Source organism: Sinohyriopsis cumingii, chromosome 11 (assembly GCF_028554795.1).
Source record: "Sinohyriopsis cumingii isolate HCF-2022 chromosome 11, ASM2855479v2, whole genome shotgun sequence".
NCBI classification, from domain to species: Eukaryota; Metazoa; Mollusca; class Bivalvia; order Unionida; family Unionidae; genus Sinohyriopsis; species Sinohyriopsis cumingii.
In genome coordinates, this window is record NC_142971.1 from 113165526 (window position 1) to 113182990 (window position 17465).

The window sequence follows — 17465 nt, forward strand, 5'->3', positions numbered from 1 at the left end:
TCATAGCATTCTTTTGAAAATGATGACAAAGTTTGTTTTCATTCATTTCACATCATGCATTTGATTTTTTAATTAAAATATTAAATATTTAAAATTAAATGTACTTGTGACTTTTTTCATATGTATTTACTATTCGCATTTGTCATCCCCGTCTAGAAAGGCCACCCGCATTATAAGGCCACTTCCCTGCTGCATTAGGGGTGGCCTTATAAGAGGGGGACTACTGTAATAATTAATGGGGTTAAATGACTCCGGCAAAGTCAACTTAATAAAAAGCATAATAAAAGGAAAACAAGGGGGAGGAAATTGGCCCATGACATTAACATGTCACTGGGGCAATAGTACGACCCTAAATCGGAAGTCCAAACTTATGGAACTCGGACCTCTAAAAGTCCTAATGGAGGTCGGAAAGTACATAAGCTTTTGGCTTCATGGGATTTAAAAAAACACTTACAAATATGATAATAAAAAAGAAATGACCCTGCAAAATTCATAATCAACATTATTGTTTTATACAATGAACATATACAGATGTATTAAGGGAGGTCAGGGTCAACCCACAATAAATACACTTTTAGATATAATCAGGGTGTCACTTCTAAGTTCTAACCAGCTCTATGTGCTGGGACGGGGCTAAGATGTGTCAACAATAGTCTCATGGAAAATCTGTTGAAAGATGATGTATTATGATGTATTCAGAAATAGCACCTCAAATGTCTTTCCTACGCACATTTCCGGCAAAAACCTCTGAGGCCAAATGAGTTAAGGCAATTTAGGAGGCAAAACATGCAAAGAAAATTTCAGAACTCGTGGCTATAGGAGTTACTTTGTGAAGCACTTCACCCCAAAAAGGGGGAGGCATTTATTTCTGGTCACATATGGCAAATAACACACTGTCATATGACACTGCTGTGAGTACCATGTCTGTTGTTGTTGGTGTGGAGTTTAACGCCATTTTTCATGGCGGTCAATATTAATGGTGGAGGAAGAACCCGGGAAAACACCGGAAAGAACCACTGACCCACGAGAAGCTACTGGCAAGCTTTCTCACATATACACATTAGCTGAATCCGAGACAGAGGTGAGATGGCAGTGATCCGTAACGGAGAGCGCTTTAGACCACTCGGGGCCCCATGTACCATGTCTGTCAAAATAAGAGACCACCTGTATGCAATATATTCAACATGCTGAATTAAACAGATTGACTGATGGACAATAATAAGCGTTTTGCACAGCTGATTTGTGATGATAAAGTGTAAACATACGTAATGGACAGAGGCATGTAATTTAGCCAGGGCTTGTGGAATTTGAATAAGGACTTGTGATTTTTTTCTAGTCACCAGCTTGGGGCCAGTGTCTAAAAATTTTCTCTTTGAGCACTGTTGCATGACAAAAGCTTTGACATCACGATGACTGAGCTGTATTTGTAATGACCATAATGTAATACAGCAGTTGAAATTCATTAACATTGCTTCCTCTGTGCTTCTTTTAAGTCACATACCCAAAAATAATCCATGAAGAAAGTATTATCATGAACCTGAAGTGCTCACAGACAAAGCCTGTGTGGCTATAACAAATTTAGCATTCTGTAGGCTATGGCATTATCAATAATGTCATACCTACTAAAAGCCTGATATATGGAAATGTTATGATTGTGTCTGTAGCTTTTTTCTACCTTGCTAATGTATACAAAAATGACTGTTCTGTGGTGAGACTGCTTTAGTACTTATAAACATCTCGCATGCAAATCAACCTAACAAAAACATCAGGTTCAGTAACAAAATACTAGATGTAGCAAAGTGGGTGTTTCTCCCAATTCATATTTATGAGCATAGCCCACAAAATTGTTTACATCCTAGCAAATATTGGTAACGAAGACTCACACGTATATTTTGTATGCGTTTTCAAGTGCAAACAGCTCTTTGTCGTCGAGTTAATGGCTGTTCATTGCAATGCTTAGCAGTGGTCCACTGGCCAACTCGTTCCATGCTTACAATAAGGCCAGCCAATCAAATGAGTTCCGCTAAGTAGCTAGCGAACCTCAATGTCGGTCATGTAAATGGTGTTGTTCAGTAACAAAATCATTGCAATAAAAGTTAATTACCGTTAAATATAAGCTTCAATTACTTGAAAGATGTACAAAATATATTGATCATTTAAAGCTGAACATATGTTTGAAATGTCGTTGGTTCTGAGCCCAAGAGAACACAATAAATTTGCAAACCTCATGTGCATCAGCGGTAAGTCTTGATCGTATCCCGCCATGTTTGTTAAAATCCAATAGACCCATTTGACAAAAAGTATATAAATGAAACGAATTTTTAACAATATTGACGATCAAAATCGCATAACAAAATATTGATGCTGAAGGTACGTCGTTAGCAACATGTGGTGTATGCTATTGCATATACAGATTTTATTTTTAAAAAAACATGGGCCAAAAACGTTTCGTGTAGCCAGCCAGTTTGAATACATACTGTACAACATAGATACGATTGAAATATGCAGAAGAAGAAAAACGTGATTAGACTTTACTAATTTGTTCATCAATTACAACTTTGTTCTGTGTAGGTAAATTTTGTTTGAAATATTCTGAGCCACGCTCCTTATTATTGTAATATCAGATACTAATATTCCTCTAAGATCAATTTATACGCATCATTATATTTGTAATCCGCGTCGTCATCGTTAGGACTTTCCTGTGTTTTACATAAAGTAAACCACTGAGTGGTCGTGGGTACCAGCAACGGGTATATTCCACAGATCGGCGTTGCTAAGTAGAATAGTGTCAAACGTTCATTCGTTGGTATAGTTTGATTATGCATCTCTTGAAACAAACCTTTTCTTAATTAAAAATGAAATATAGTTGGCGCCAAACTTGCATATTGCGCATGAAAGTTGATGTTTAGCACAGTGATGGATGGGGAAACAACAACGACCAACACCAAAATGATGGAATATTTGGAATAATAACTACAAATTAGAAATAATTATAATGGCATATCTGTTAAATCGCTAACAAAACCATGATAGCAAACGTTACCTTAGTGCTGTAAGGGCGGAAAAACAAGGTTCGTTTCGTTACATTGATGAGGTGCTTTCTTGAAAACTGCACATAACGAAGTCAACTTCCGCTAAATGGATTGTTATGGCGGGATAATGAAACAGTTACCAACATGCAGAGAAACTTAATATTTTGGTAACAGTCTTGGCATAAATAGTATTTATTTTAACTGCTTTGTCGCGATGATAGTTTTCTATCATTTTTAATTTTGCTAATACATACTTCAGTATAAAAGAACTAATGCCATAGAAGACAAACTTCTGTATAGGCTGTTGATCACTTGATGTCATAAGCACATCTTTTTAGAGCAGACATCACATTTAGGAGTGTACAGTTAGAGTTATAAACTCTGCACCAGTAACCGGTATTCTGTTATAATCATATCAGATTCACTTTTCTACAGTAAACACTTTGAAACACATGACTTGAATCCTACAAATATGCTGGAATTTTCGTACCTAAGCCATATCGTAGTAAAAAAATTTTTTTTAAAACTCGAGACACTGCTTGCCTAAAATTAAAGTCATGCAGGTCATGTATGCGTTCAGTACCGACTATTTCAGTTTCGGTTATCGTTTTTTATTTTGAATTTGATTATACGTACCTATAATTGATTATTCACGGGTTACTAGTAACAAAAATACACTCAACACGAAATATGCATTTGTTCCCATAATAATAATGAGGACATTGTATAGCGCCTAATCTTTAGAAGCTCTAAGCGCTTTACAACATTAGACAAGACCTATAAAATAAAAATAAAAACAATATTACAAAAACAAACACCATGAAATTAGAAAAAAATAAGAAGATCAACGTATTATAATTTGCATGTGTTTGAATAATGATAATAAAGTGATTTGTGTAGGAATTATTTATTTTGTTCTATTTATAGCTCCTTTCGTGTAACGAAGTCACATGGTTGTACTTTATTTCGTATATCTGTTACGTCTCTGCCAATTCTGTGCATTGGGTAATTCTGCGCAACGATTTGTCATTTCTATAAACATTTGGTATCAAGAAAGAACGACCATACTTTAAGAAAAGTGATATTCATAATGTGAACTAAAATATGCCACAGTTTGACTTGAATATGAAAATGTGATTTTTAAATGTCAGCATGAAGACCCACTACATGACCTTCTTGAATCTGTAACCCGGAAAATCCTATTTACTATTTTAACTTATAGAATTATACAAATAAATATATTTAAAAGATGGAAATGTTTACCTTAAAAAAATTCTGTATCTTAATCCATGTTTCCAATTTTGCAAAAAGTTGTCCCACACTACTCCTACATTGAAGACATAGCACATGTTGATTTTGTTTAGTTGCTATGTCTTACTATGCAAATAACGGCCTTGTATAGTGTGTTCCGATGTCAATGACATTGGAAAGAGTAGTCAGAGTTTCAGGAATATCCCACGCATCTGGCAGCATATATCGACACTCTTCCACTAATTTATGTGTAATTAATATACTTACTGGGCTGTCTTTATCCTGGCGGAATGAAAATATGACACTAGCAAATGGACGCTTTTTCATGTTCCATTGATATACATTTGAATTTGTTGCAATGCGACGGTAGTCGAGGTATGCTGAAGTATGTTTAAGTAGGTTCATGTGGTGGATATATTTCTTAAAACGTTACTTTACAGTTCTAATAGGCATATTGCATTTTTATTTGTTTCATTAAAGAATAATATTTCCACTTAACCCGATTTCGGCATTCCCGGCTTTCATTACTTTCCAGTCAACTGAAATGTAGGCCAACAAAACTTGAAAACAGGTCCATTTCTTTTGTGAGAATTTGAATTTATTAGAGAAAAGACATGAGAGTAAGTAAAGTCTGACTAAAACAATTACCTTACTTTGCAGAAAAGCACCATTATTTTACTAGCAAGTTGTGTGAGATATTCCTGAAAATTTGACTTTCGTTACGATGTTAGTCGACATCAAAACACACTACACAGCACTGTTAGTTAGGCGGTAAGACCCTGACGCCCAAAACATAAATATCAGCATCAGGTCTTACATGTAGGACTAGTCCCACACAAACAGAATCGTCTACTACCCAACATGTCAACTTACCGCAAGAATGGAATTCTAAAGAAATTCCCTGGCATATGGTCTCTGAATTCTTTAGTAATTTTCCCCCATAAACAAGATGTTGTAAACACATTACAGCCTATTCATTGTTGTTTCTCTTCAACATAATAGCTGATTTTGTTTCTAAAATGTTGAACTTTACTAATTTATTTTACATGATTGGTTTAGTTTGCCTAATATCTCTTCCCATTTATTGGTATTATTACATTGAATTGTGTAAAATTAGCTCTAAACCTGACCTAATTACTCGACTGAACTGCTGACAGAAACAGTCCAAGGTAATGTATTTCACTTCTGTAGCCTGAGAGATAAATGTTACATCTTTTCAAAGCTGCGTGCAGAATAGGCAGACATCTCGCAAGTCATGAAAACACAGGGCTGGTATCCCGTGCATCAAAAATTAATATTATTTTGATCAGAATACAGCTACCGCTCTGGTGGCCTAGTGGTTAGAGCATCTACCTCAGATGCGGGTGGTCATGAGTTCGATCCCTGGCTGAGTTGTACCAGAGACTTAGAAAAATGATACTAATAGCTGCCTCGCTTGGTGCTCAGCATTAAGAGGTTAGTATTAGGACTGGTTGGCCTGGTGTCTGGATAATGTGTCTGGGTGGGATATCATGCTATATGTCTTTGGCATGATGCCCCAGTTCTAGACATCACTGTAGGGTCCCCGAGTGGCCGAGTGGTCTAAAGCGCTCTCTGTTACGGATCACTGCCATCTCACCTCTGTCTGTGTGGGTTCGAGTCTCGGATTCAGCCAGTGTGAGTATGTGAGAAAGCTTGCCAGTAGCTTCTCGTGGGTCGGTGGTTCTTTCCTGGGTTTTCTCAGGTTCTTCCTCCACCATTAATACTGGCTGTCATCTATGGTCTATCGTGTGCTGAAAAATGACATTAAACCCTACAACAACTACAACTAGACATCACTATAAACTGTTACACTGCAGACATTGTAGCGATATGACTGAAAAATTGTTAAAGCTATGATAAAAATCCATCACACAGAATATTCTGGTGACCATTGTCCCATTTCAAGTGGTAAGCATTGCAGTATTTTCGTCAAACTGTCGAATTCGGTATGTGTTTTGCTTCAGTATTGGTGACAGAAATCTTAGGTGCGTAGAAATGCCCAACAGCATTGTAGTTTAATGGATGTAATTATATGATATTTCGACAAAAGTGTAAATACACATTCTTCTTTTTCACATTCATAATCGGGGCCCCGAGTGGCCGAGGGGTCTAAAGCGCTCTCCATTACGGATCACTGCCATCTCACCTCTGTCTGCGTGGGTTCAAGTCCAGGATTCGGCAAATGTGGATATGTGAGAAAGCATGCCAGTAGCTTCTCGTGGGTCGGTGGTTCTTCCCGGGGTTTTCCTGGGTTCTTCCTCCACCATTAATACTGGCCGCCATGCATAGCCTATCGTGTGCTGAAAAATGGCGTTAAACCCCACAACTACAACAACAACACATTCATAATCTCACCCTTGTACATACAATTTATCATACCTGTCTAATCGAGTAACTACCCAGTGACGTCATTACATGGATTGCACCAGAAATTGGTAAAAGTAAATAATTCATATCAAAATTGCTTAAATCAAAGTTATTATTAAAACAATTACAAATCATATCAGGACGTACACCACTGTATACCCACAAAAGAAGTAAATAAGTGTGAATTTAGTTGTGTATTTTCGTTTTTGAGCATATTTTGGTGTTTCAAATAATGGGTTATTCACTCTTTGGATTCTTATACATTTAAGACCAACAAGTAGATCGTGGGCACATACTGTCACCTCAGAACACATCAGACTGCACCAATGATGTTTAATAAAAGTATTTTTACTAGTTTGGTGTGTCAACAATGCTTAAAAATCGGAATAATGGGTCATTTTTATATCATTATTTGAAATGATTTTAGAGTTTGGTTATAACTAACCACTTTGAATGCTCTGACCATTGTGACTAAAAACCTACTGACATGTTTAAAATACCCCATACTTCTCAAAACACTAAACAAATTCTATACTAGGCACCTGTCTTAAACCTTGAGGAAACAGAAAAGTATTTAATACTTAGTCTTGTATTTCTTTTACTGGAAAATTATCACACTGAAGAGCTGCCATGGGAAGTAATTTTTCCGTTTGTAATGAATTTTGTGTCTAAACAGAAAACAGTAGAAAAATAGACTTGACAGCCAATGAAAATATTTTATATTGGCAATGGTATTAATTTTACCTTTGATAGTGATACTATAAGAAATTGCTATTTGATGTTACAGAGAACAGATGATGTCCTATTCCTATTTTTGTTTGGTCATTTTCAGAGGTCTCGCTAGGATTTTAAAACTAGGAGTCCGGGACTCCTATTTTGGAGGGAAAAAAACAGGGAGTCCCACCAGCAAATGTTGCAGTCCCCTACCAGAAGCATATTGGGCATACCTAAAGTGGTTAAATTTCCAGATGATTAGAACCAGTGGTTGCCAATGAGTTTAATTTTGTAACTTCTTTGCTCGAAAGCTGTACTGATGTCTCTTTCTGTCGATAATGCTGATACAGCGTAAAGCCGATTATTAAAACTGCCGATACCGATCAGGAGTCCGATTTTTTCATTATTATTTGTTTTATTACAATGACTGGTTCAGAAACATAAACCTATTAGTGAAATGCAAACAGGTATTTTGCTGTGTGAGTTATAACAAGGTTGTTTTATATAGCATGTGAATTTGAACTTCTATACAAAAACTGACATAAACCAGATAAGAAGTACAGCTCTATTTATAGAAAACAACACTCACACAAATATAAAACTTGAAAAACTTTAAAATTGTTAATGATAAAACTTATGGTTTGCCAGTTCAAGATACAAATGAATAAAAATGTATTTAGCTAGTCTTTAACTTGCACTCAGTGATGTAGGTTGCCATTACTAGATTTAAATAAATGCTAAAATATGTTAATAATGATAGCCCAATAATAATTAAAATTAATAATATGCATGCTTTAAGACTATAGTTAGATGTCACTGTACGCTGGCTGCAGCTAATACTGAAAGCCTAGTTGAGGTAGGTTGTATTTAAGCAACAGTAACATTTCTCCCTTCTCGCCATGTAATGATCCAAAAAAAGTCTGGACTGTGCCACTAAACAGCTGTTCACTCGGAACGCTTGAAGCTGGTGCAGACAAATAGTGTTTAGCTAATTTGGCCAAGTAGTGGAACTGAACCTGTGAGCTTTCTACCAGCTGTAAAAGTCTTCTTCTTGTGGCAACAAAGGGCTGGCCAGATACAATTCAAGCATTGCGTCATCCACGTGGGGTGTTTCGTTGATGATACGGACAGGTTTGTCAAAGGCCACAGAAAACGGATTCCTGAGATGCGACTTTGATGGTTCAGTGGCATTTGTTTCAGTTTCAGTTTTTCTTTTTTTGGTTGGGGGTTCCACCTGCTTGTCAGCTGACACAACTATGATGCATTCTGCTCTAAGCCATTCTTTGGATCTGGTCAAAAGTAAATCTTCGCTCAATAGGCAATGTTTGAAATGTGAATCCAAGATGGTGGCCAAGACAAACTTCTTGTTCCTGGCAACGTCAGCAAAGCGTGTTCAGTGACATTCATCATAGCAGAGCATTGTCTGAATACCTTGACTCGCTTCATGCTCTTGAGACAGCAACATTCAGAGCATTTTCAGCATAGGACGAATGACGGATACTGATGTTTGGTGATCACTTACTTCCTTGGTAATGTCCGCGAATAGGCCTAATGTGTCCAGAAAACTGTTAATCAAGACCCACTGTTGGGCTGTTAGTCTAGGCAGGTCATAGAGAGTAGCGTAAGCCCCCAAGACTTGTTTTTGTTCATATAACGAAACCAACGTATTGTATGTAGAATTCCAGTATGTCTGGACAACCTGGATGAGTTTCTTGTAGGCAACGCCAATTTTTTCTGCTGCACTTCGAGCTGCTGTTGTGCCAGGATGGAGTGCCAGAACTTGCTGGCTATGGATTGCGAGATCGTCAAAACACCTTTGACACCTCTTTGCGACAGAATGCCATCACTGATAACGAGCTGCAGTGTGTGTGCAAAACATCTGATGCTGTCGATTTCAGCCATTGCTTTAACCATGTTTGCACCTGTGTCACGCAGAAGAACATGGATATGAGTTTTGGGAATATTGTATTCCTCACATAATTTGTCCAGTTTGCTCGCCAAATATTCTCATGTGTGTGATTCATTGAGAGGCATTGCTGCTAAAATCACCTGTTTCCACTGAAAGTCTTTTGTCAGCTAGTGTGCCGTAAAACTCAACAAGGCTACATTGATGGACGGGTCTGACCATGCATCAGAGGTCAAACTAAGGTCTGATTGGGCAGAAACTAAATTACGCACCTTGCTTTGTATCGCCTTATGTATGTCAGGTATCAAAGATGTGAAAAAGTACTTCTTACTTGGATTTTTATAGTGCGGATCTGCTATGAACTCTGCAATAGCTTTGTGCCAGCTAATAGCTCTCAGGTCATCAAATGCAAATGGCTGCTTCAGGTCCAGCATAATACGAGGAGTTGCTGCAGCTGCTGAGTTTAACTGCACATCATCCTTTTCTTTTTTATCTGCCAGAAACAGGCCATGTTCAACGATGTGGTTGCAGTGCAATTGCTGGACAAGGTTTGATGTCATATAATTTTTATAGTCATTTCCACCTCTGGAAATGAATGCTTTGCAAGGTGTGCAATTTGCTTCGGACTCGTCGACTGCACCTACTTTGAGGTAATTCCATACTAACCTTGAGTATTTCGAGTTTGACATTATGCATAGGCTTGGTAGTATATTTAATAGTGTACAATCGATATTCATTATTAATAATCCAATCAAATCGCGCTCTTGGAACACTGTTTTAAATCAAGTAAGTTACTACTAAGTTGTCCACATGGCTAGATTGATGCATGAACCATGCTGCGAGTCACACGTTGAAACAGCTCAGCAGCTGGGGTATCCAGGAGTAAAGTCACTGGCGCTGACATGCCAATGTCAGTGCTGCATAATATTTGTATGTTAGCATTCAGCTGCTTCACTGTGCGACCGCTATTTGTTGATTAGCAGCATTGCAGGACTGGCTAAAGAATAAATTTACTACAGTGAGTCATAGTTTCGTACCAGTATAAATTTTGCTAGCTATATAATCTGCCTACTTATCTGCTAATGTGTATGCTGGAAATTCAACAGCCACACAACCACACGAGGCCTCATTGGCTGGTTGGCTGCTGTGATTGGGTGAGTGCAAGAATGGTATTGATAATTTGTTTTGTGCAGACAATCAGCGGTAGTTTACAGCAAGTGTGTTAAAAAGTATTTACTTTTAAGAATATATTGTCTTTCAGTTAACCCCCAAAACAAATGTTTATTCCTTAATTTCCACTTTATTTCTGATTAAAATTCAAGCCATGTCGAGATGAATGTTATGATTAAATTTATACTTTGGAAATTTGTATTGGTACCGATTATTTCTGCTGATACCAATTGTTCTAATAATCGACCCAATTATGAGTATAGCCGATTAATCGGTACAGCTTTACTTTACACCACTGATATGACTCGTTTGTCCATTAAAGTGAGAGTAAGTCGGGCCAAGGAAATGTCTTACTCCATGCACTAGTAAAGCTCATAGTGTTCCATGTGGAATATCAGTTCAAGCAACTTCTAGCACTCTATGTAATCCCATTACAATCTTTGCCAATTAGCCCCAAAATACTTATTCGAAATTTGCAAACAGCATTTTATCTAACTCTGAACTTGTTTTCATTTTGAGGTTACATGCAATGCTTATTTGGCTACACTTGGAAATGAACACAATAATGAAAGGTAAAATTGTTATTTGATGTACTCTTACACAAAAGTACATCACTGGGTCTTTCTGTCTCTGTATTCAGTCATTGTACATATCAGTACATTTCCCTACCACTCTGCAGCTAGTCATGTCTTTGAACTTGCGGCCAAGCTATTGGGTCATGTTCTCCAGATGTTCTCTTACAATGACAACATGTACATCTGGTGGTCTTTCAGCCACTGAATTTTCTCATTGTAAATATCAGCACAGCTAAAATGATCATTTGATCAACACATTTCCCACTCAACAAATGGTTGAAGCAGGTCTGGCAAGCCCATGAATTTGCCACCCGGCAAATGTGTGCATACGGAGGACTCCTGTATAAATGATTTTCTGTGTCCCAGGTATAAATTTTTTTGCGTCCAAATACACATGATTAAGCGTTTCCGAGACCTCTGACTTTAGATTTTTAAAAATAGTGAACAGAAAGAAATATCTGATTTATTATAACTTCCTTGCATTGATATTTACACATCTATAACTGCAATTTGTATCGAACCATTAGGGATATAAAACAAAACAATATTAATGCCTGTTATTTATTTAAATTCATTTATTGCATACTACTGAGATTTTCCATGCTGAAAGATACCATTCTTCCGTTTTTACAACAGGTATACCCTATTTTAAAGTCGAAGTACTTTTAGTTATCGATTTGTTCACTTGTGTAACATATAATAGTTGGAACTTTGGTATGAATAATCTGTTGAACTGACTTGTGCATGTTTAATGTTGGTATCACATGCAAAATTTCATCTGCTATATTGTTTAAATGCAACAGGTTATTTTGCCACTTCTGTCGATATTTGATACTTTTTATCAGCTTGATGTCCCAAGGGCCAAGCATTGAATTATCTTTCTTCAGTTTCAACAGTTTTGGGTTTCTTTGTTTTCACTTTCACTTCTGTGGTGTCCATTACTTTGGGATGAGTTCCTATAAAGGTTGAGAGAGTATTACCTGCACTAAGAAATGTACAAGAATATTCATATAAAGCAATTAATGACATTGCTTATTGACTGAAGCCATGAAATGTGCTTCTTGAAAGTTGGTTCTACCTTTATTTATATATCATAAAGATTTCAGATGAGTCAGGTTGTGGCGATATTGGTATAAATTAAACTTTACCAGACTGTCTTATTTTGGTACAGCGCTGGTCATACTTTTTGAAAACTGTCCTAAAATTATCATCTCAGAGACAAATCTGTTAAATGATTTTCCTTTGGAATGGTTCTAAACTCCACAGTGGTCATAACACTGACTTGTTTTCCTTTGGAATGGTTCTAAACTCCACAGTGGTCATAAGACTGACTTTTCTTGTTGGACCTCATTATGATGTTTTCATGGTTGTTCACCAAAATCCAAGTGTTTAACTTATTACAGTCAGCGACCTCTTCCAAGTATTCAAAATAGGCTGACATATGTCATAGGCTTGCGTGAATTGTCTTGTCACAAATTGTTTGCATTATCAGGATGTTGGAACTGACGGTCAGCTGGGACTGTATTTTGAGAGTCGTCTGAATAATTCTCCAGATTTGGTCCTAGTGAACATTTATCGTCCTTAGAAATGGTATCATCAACATAATGGAATCCAGCATCAACAACAAGCTGAATTAAACTAGTAGAGATAAAAGGTTCAATTCTTGTAGAAACAGCCATGTAAAGTTTATTTAACATGAACGTTTTTCTGTTTTATCTGTTCGTCTTTGTTTTGTACTTATGTTTGAAAGAGATTCATTAAAGAGTCGAAAGTGCTCAGGCTAGCTAGATACTAGATTTGCACTGTTCATTGTGTGTGTGTATGTATATATATATATATATATATATATATATATATATCTCTGCCAGGTGTGTTTATTCAACTGGGTGGCTTCTATTCGTTTGCTATCTGTAATCATAATTGATACAAATGGACATTTATATTTGCAGGGTAAATAGTATACACAGCATTAACCTGCTTTATTAGTACTTTTTGTAATCTGTGACAGCAAGAAATATTTTTATGTGCGCCCACAGTGAATATATTTTCTAATAATGATTTTTATTTGCAAGATATTGTCTTATTATTAAACTGGATATAGTACACTCTTGGTTATTTTGCACCTTACATCGTGTCATGCATGAATATCGGGAGCCTTCAAGAAATGGGTTGATATTTCTCTGTCTCTTGTTTGTGATTTTGCAGGATCCAGTTTTCAGTTTGATAGTAGTGAAACCTCTGTATTCATGTCAGTGACCATTGTGACTTGTGACCATATGTCCCAAGACTTAAGAAACAAAATAACCTAGTGGTTAGAGCATCCAGAGATGAAACATTCCTATAAATATATGAAACAACTATCTAATGTATAAAATCATGAATATGAATCTCATCAACCAAACTCTATAATCATTGATTAATTATATAGAAATGACGTATTTTCACATTTGAATGAGCTATTTCACATGCCAAACTACAAAAAATAGATTTGTTGGATGACATTGGTGCGATTGTTTGTGTTCTTTGGTGAAAAGACATGCTGGAAGGTCGCTGCTTTTCTTTTTCTTCTGACATTTCTGGTAGTGGAGACCAACTGTGCAAGGCACTATTTAAAATGGAATTTTCCACCAAAAAAATTGAACTGTCAGCCACTTCCTAGTAATTAATACATTTATTTTGACTGACCTTTGTATTCAGATGGTAAGTAAAATCTCTCTTTTGACCCGTTGCATTAAATCATTCAGAACATTCACTTTTTGGTATTAATCACTGTCAGGACAGAACACCTGTTGTTGAATTTTTATAAATTGTTGGAAGACAGCATCACCTTAAGATTAATGCGTGGAATGTTTAGTTATATAGTCCTTGGTGGGTGGTCTCCACACAACAAATATGAAAAATCTATTCCCTTTCCATCAAGTTGTTATAGATGGTGCATTTTTCATTTCTAATGAATATATTTTCCTGTATATCTGATTGAATATCTCTGACATTAGGGTATTTTGGATTTCAAATATCCAAGTTGCATTAGACAGTGACTTTGTCATGATTTACCAGTATTTTATCTGGCAGAAGCCCCACCAAAAGCCTTGGGTAGCTTACTCTTAAGAATTCCCAATTCTGGTGTGATATCACATGTATGGATCCATTTCAGGCATGACATACCACTGAGATGGCCAGCTAGCGGAGGAACTTAACATTGTTGGAGGCAAGATGGCAGTGAGTGAGTTAAGGCTAGCTTCATCTGGGGATGATATTAAGATCTGGGACTGTTCTCTCTACTCTATTGTCCAGGAATTCAACCCCCATGATCAGAATGTGTCCAGTATTGGCTGGAACTCTGACAGTATCCTTTAGTATTGTTAGCTTACCAATTTTTACGAACAAGTGATCTTATGGCAAGGATGAATGCATATCTTATTCAGCTTAGTTTTTGGATAAATTGGAAGAGTATCTTGAATGATGCCACTTAAATAAAAGAAATTTGTTTTCAAAATATATTAATATGTATTAATTGAATTATATAAACTTTAAATATACTTATATCATCCAGCTCTTGGATAAACTTGATTGTAAGCTTTTCATATTAAGTATGTCTTTATATTTGTAAATAATGAGTATGCTCTTCCATGACAATAGTAGAGACCTGGAGTTTTATCATTGTTTGTTTGTCCTTCTGCCCATCTCATCTTGGTAAAGATTTTTGTTTAAATCATTTCAGGCACTGATGGGGCAACTGTGTTCCATAAACACATTTCATGTTTTCCAACTGCATAGTAATGGTAAAATTGAATGTAGGGATATTGTGTACATAGGGTTACCATAGGTTCCCTAATTAACGCCACAGTTTAATTAATGCCCCAATCCTCATGAAGTTATTTGATTCAAACTGGTTGATCTGCACTTTTATTGGAGGTAGATTAATAATAGCTATGGAAGATTATGGTAAGCATACTAGCGCAGAAAATATCTAAGATATTATCAGAATTAATAAAAATGTACACATAGCAGTATTTAAAACAATAACATATTAGCAACTGCTATCTTGAACCAGACTAAAATTCTTTAAATTTTGAATTTTCAAAGAACATGTAGCTTGGTATACAAGAGGACACATTGCATTTATGATGATTACACTTAAAAGGAACTAAAAGAGGGAACTAGAACACAAATTTCAATTGATAAAAAGTTTATTTAATTTGTATTTATTAAAGTACTGCCTCCGCTCGGGATAAGTGACATTTTCATTGATCAAAATTTCCTTACATATCGTTAATTGCTGGGTACTAGGAATGTCGTTTGGAAAGAAAATGTAAAAAATTGTATGAGCTATATTGAAATTTGATGTTTCAGTGCTGATTGAAATTTCCAGGTCCTATCTACCGTTCTCAATGATAAAATGAGCGATACATCAAAGTTTCCGTTACCAATTTTGATTGTGATTTTCTTCAAGTTCAACAAATAGGAATACATTTTTGGGGTATTTTCGGGTTTAAAAAATGGGATCCATGCCTGATACTGCGTTATAAGCGGGTTCGCGAGTTATTGAGGGAGTGATGTAGTTGGTTAGAAGACATAGTTTATATTCTTCTTGTTAATCCCATAACTTAAATTACAAACCAAAATATTAAAAGTAGTCTCTTGTATAATCAAGTCATTAAAATATATGCAGATGGATTATATGCAGTTTTTATTTGGTGATATGACCAGTATTGATTGTGATTAAATGTCATTGATACAGGTAAAAAAATTAGAAGTTGAAAGTTTAAAAAATCTATCATTCAGCAGTAGCTTTAAATTTTCAGATGTAGACTTTCATACCACTGTTGATTAGACCAAAGGTTTACCAGGTCAAACACACATGATTTGCTGGAAGCCGAGCACCTTTAGAACCTGTAAAGGGATTTCAGAAAGGGTGATCAATAAAATAACAACAAAAACTAACTAAGCATAAATCCATAAAAGGAGTCATTTATTATAAGGGGCGTTGTTATTTATTTCATTCAGTCGGATAGAAGGTCAACAAGAAAATGTTTAATTTTGGAGAGTTCATATCATTTAGTTTATCTTTCATTCTTCTTTTGGCCTGTATCAAAGTATTGAGAAAATATTGTCATACATCATTGTATCCATGATATCTAACAAGTTCTACTATTCATGCAGGGGAGATCATGCATTATTTAAGACTTTCATTAGTTGCCCTTATCTCAGTGTTCCAGACAGCATCCTTGCCAGCGTATCTATGCACCATGACAAGATAGCCCTAACTAGTGTGAAGAATTCAGCTGTCACTTTATCAGAAGTGGAGTGTTCAGTAAGAACTGTAGACATTTGTGCACTCACCAGAAACATAATAGGAACTTGAAATATAGTTGGAACATAGTGTTAACCTGTAAGGGTAAATTTTGTATTTAAATTAGTTTCTCAGGCAATATGTCGGGGCATGTTTATTTCTGAGATTGGAGTGTAAGGGATGAAAACTAAGGGTTATTAGTGCAAGGACACAGTCAAGAATGAACCTGTATCACCATGAACAGTGTAATTGGTACATAAAAGGTTGATTTTCAGTTGACTGTATTGCAGTGGTATGTGTTATACATGAAAATAATGTTTATCAAGTGATTCATCGGGTAAATCTGTGAACCTTCTTACCTGTTTGAAAATCTTTTTAAAACAATAGCACTCAAAAAATGCCTTACAGTGCAGCTTATAATGACCACCTTTTACAAAGCAACCTCTAATATTCAGCATGTCTGATTTTACTTTTTTTAAAATTTAATCTAATTGTTTGATCTGAGTATTGCCTCACAAAACAGTTACCTCCTTTACTGTGCCAAATGTTTTCCATCCCATCTTAAGAGTATTAACTCTACAATTGAAAAAGACAGTCCTCTCATTTATTTAATTAGTAATATTTCAGTTGAATTGGAACCCAAGAAAGACTTTAATGTTTGGTTTATACGTTTGTTGCAGATTATGTCACTATTGACCAAGTTACTTCCTATATATGCCGTTTGTTTTGTTTCTTCTTTTAGATGGGGCGACTGTGTTTAGATCTTAATAACACATCCAGATACATTATTGCTGGGGGATCTGATGGAACCATTGGGCTGTGGGACCTAAAATTCCTGAAGCTTAAAAAGACGTACAAGGTATTTTGTGTAGCAGTTTACCACAAAGCACAGATATTTCAAATATACTTAAATTTTGGTATACCAATATAGTTTTTGGTTTGCATTATGTATATTTTATTGCATAATTTGTTTTTCAGATCATTTTCTAGTTTTGTTCTATACTACATGGAATAGGTAAAGTTTCCAAACCCAAACGACTTTGGCTGATATTTTGAAGTAGAGCCATTATTAGAAAATAGTATTAGGCTCAGGTATCATACCATGTAATGACAGCATTTAATAGAGTGTAAATAAT

General features: G+C 35.9%; 2 protein-coding genes across 6 annotated transcripts in view; one reads left to right on the forward strand and one right to left on the reverse strand.

The window, feature by feature from the left end:
• The window catches only part of LOC149789437 (uncharacterized), a 58331-nt gene extending 56055 nt beyond the window's left edge, over positions 1 to 2276 (reverse strand). Inside the window, exon 1 of one of the 3 annotated variants that reach the window (XM_089975527.1) lies at positions 2225 to 2276. In XM_089975527.1, the coding sequence (XP_089831653.1) occupies positions 2225 to 2265 (41 nt within the window). In that variant the 5' untranslated portion in view covers positions 2266 to 2276. Of the gene's footprint in view, positions 1 to 1883; positions 1974 to 2224 lie in introns of those variants that run through there. The other 2 variants (XM_089975529.1, XM_089975528.1) reach the window with 2 other exon arrangements.
• An 864-nt stretch (positions 2277 to 3140) lies between these two features.
• Positions 3141 to 17465, forward strand: part of LOC149789438 (protein NEDD1-like) — an 80713-nt gene continuing 66388 nt past the window's right edge. For 2 of the 3 annotated variants that reach the window (XM_089975530.1, XM_089975532.1), the window contains exons 1-4: positions 3142 to 3220; positions 14191 to 14382; positions 16256 to 16350; positions 17072 to 17188. In XM_089975530.1, the coding sequence (XP_089831656.1) occupies positions 14250 to 14382; positions 16256 to 16350; positions 17072 to 17188 (345 nt within the window). In that variant the 5' untranslated portion in view covers positions 3142 to 3220; positions 14191 to 14249. Of the gene's footprint in view, positions 3221 to 14190; positions 14383 to 16255; positions 16351 to 17071; positions 17189 to 17465 lie in introns of all 3 variants that reach the window. The other variant, XM_089975531.1, reaches the window with a different exon arrangement.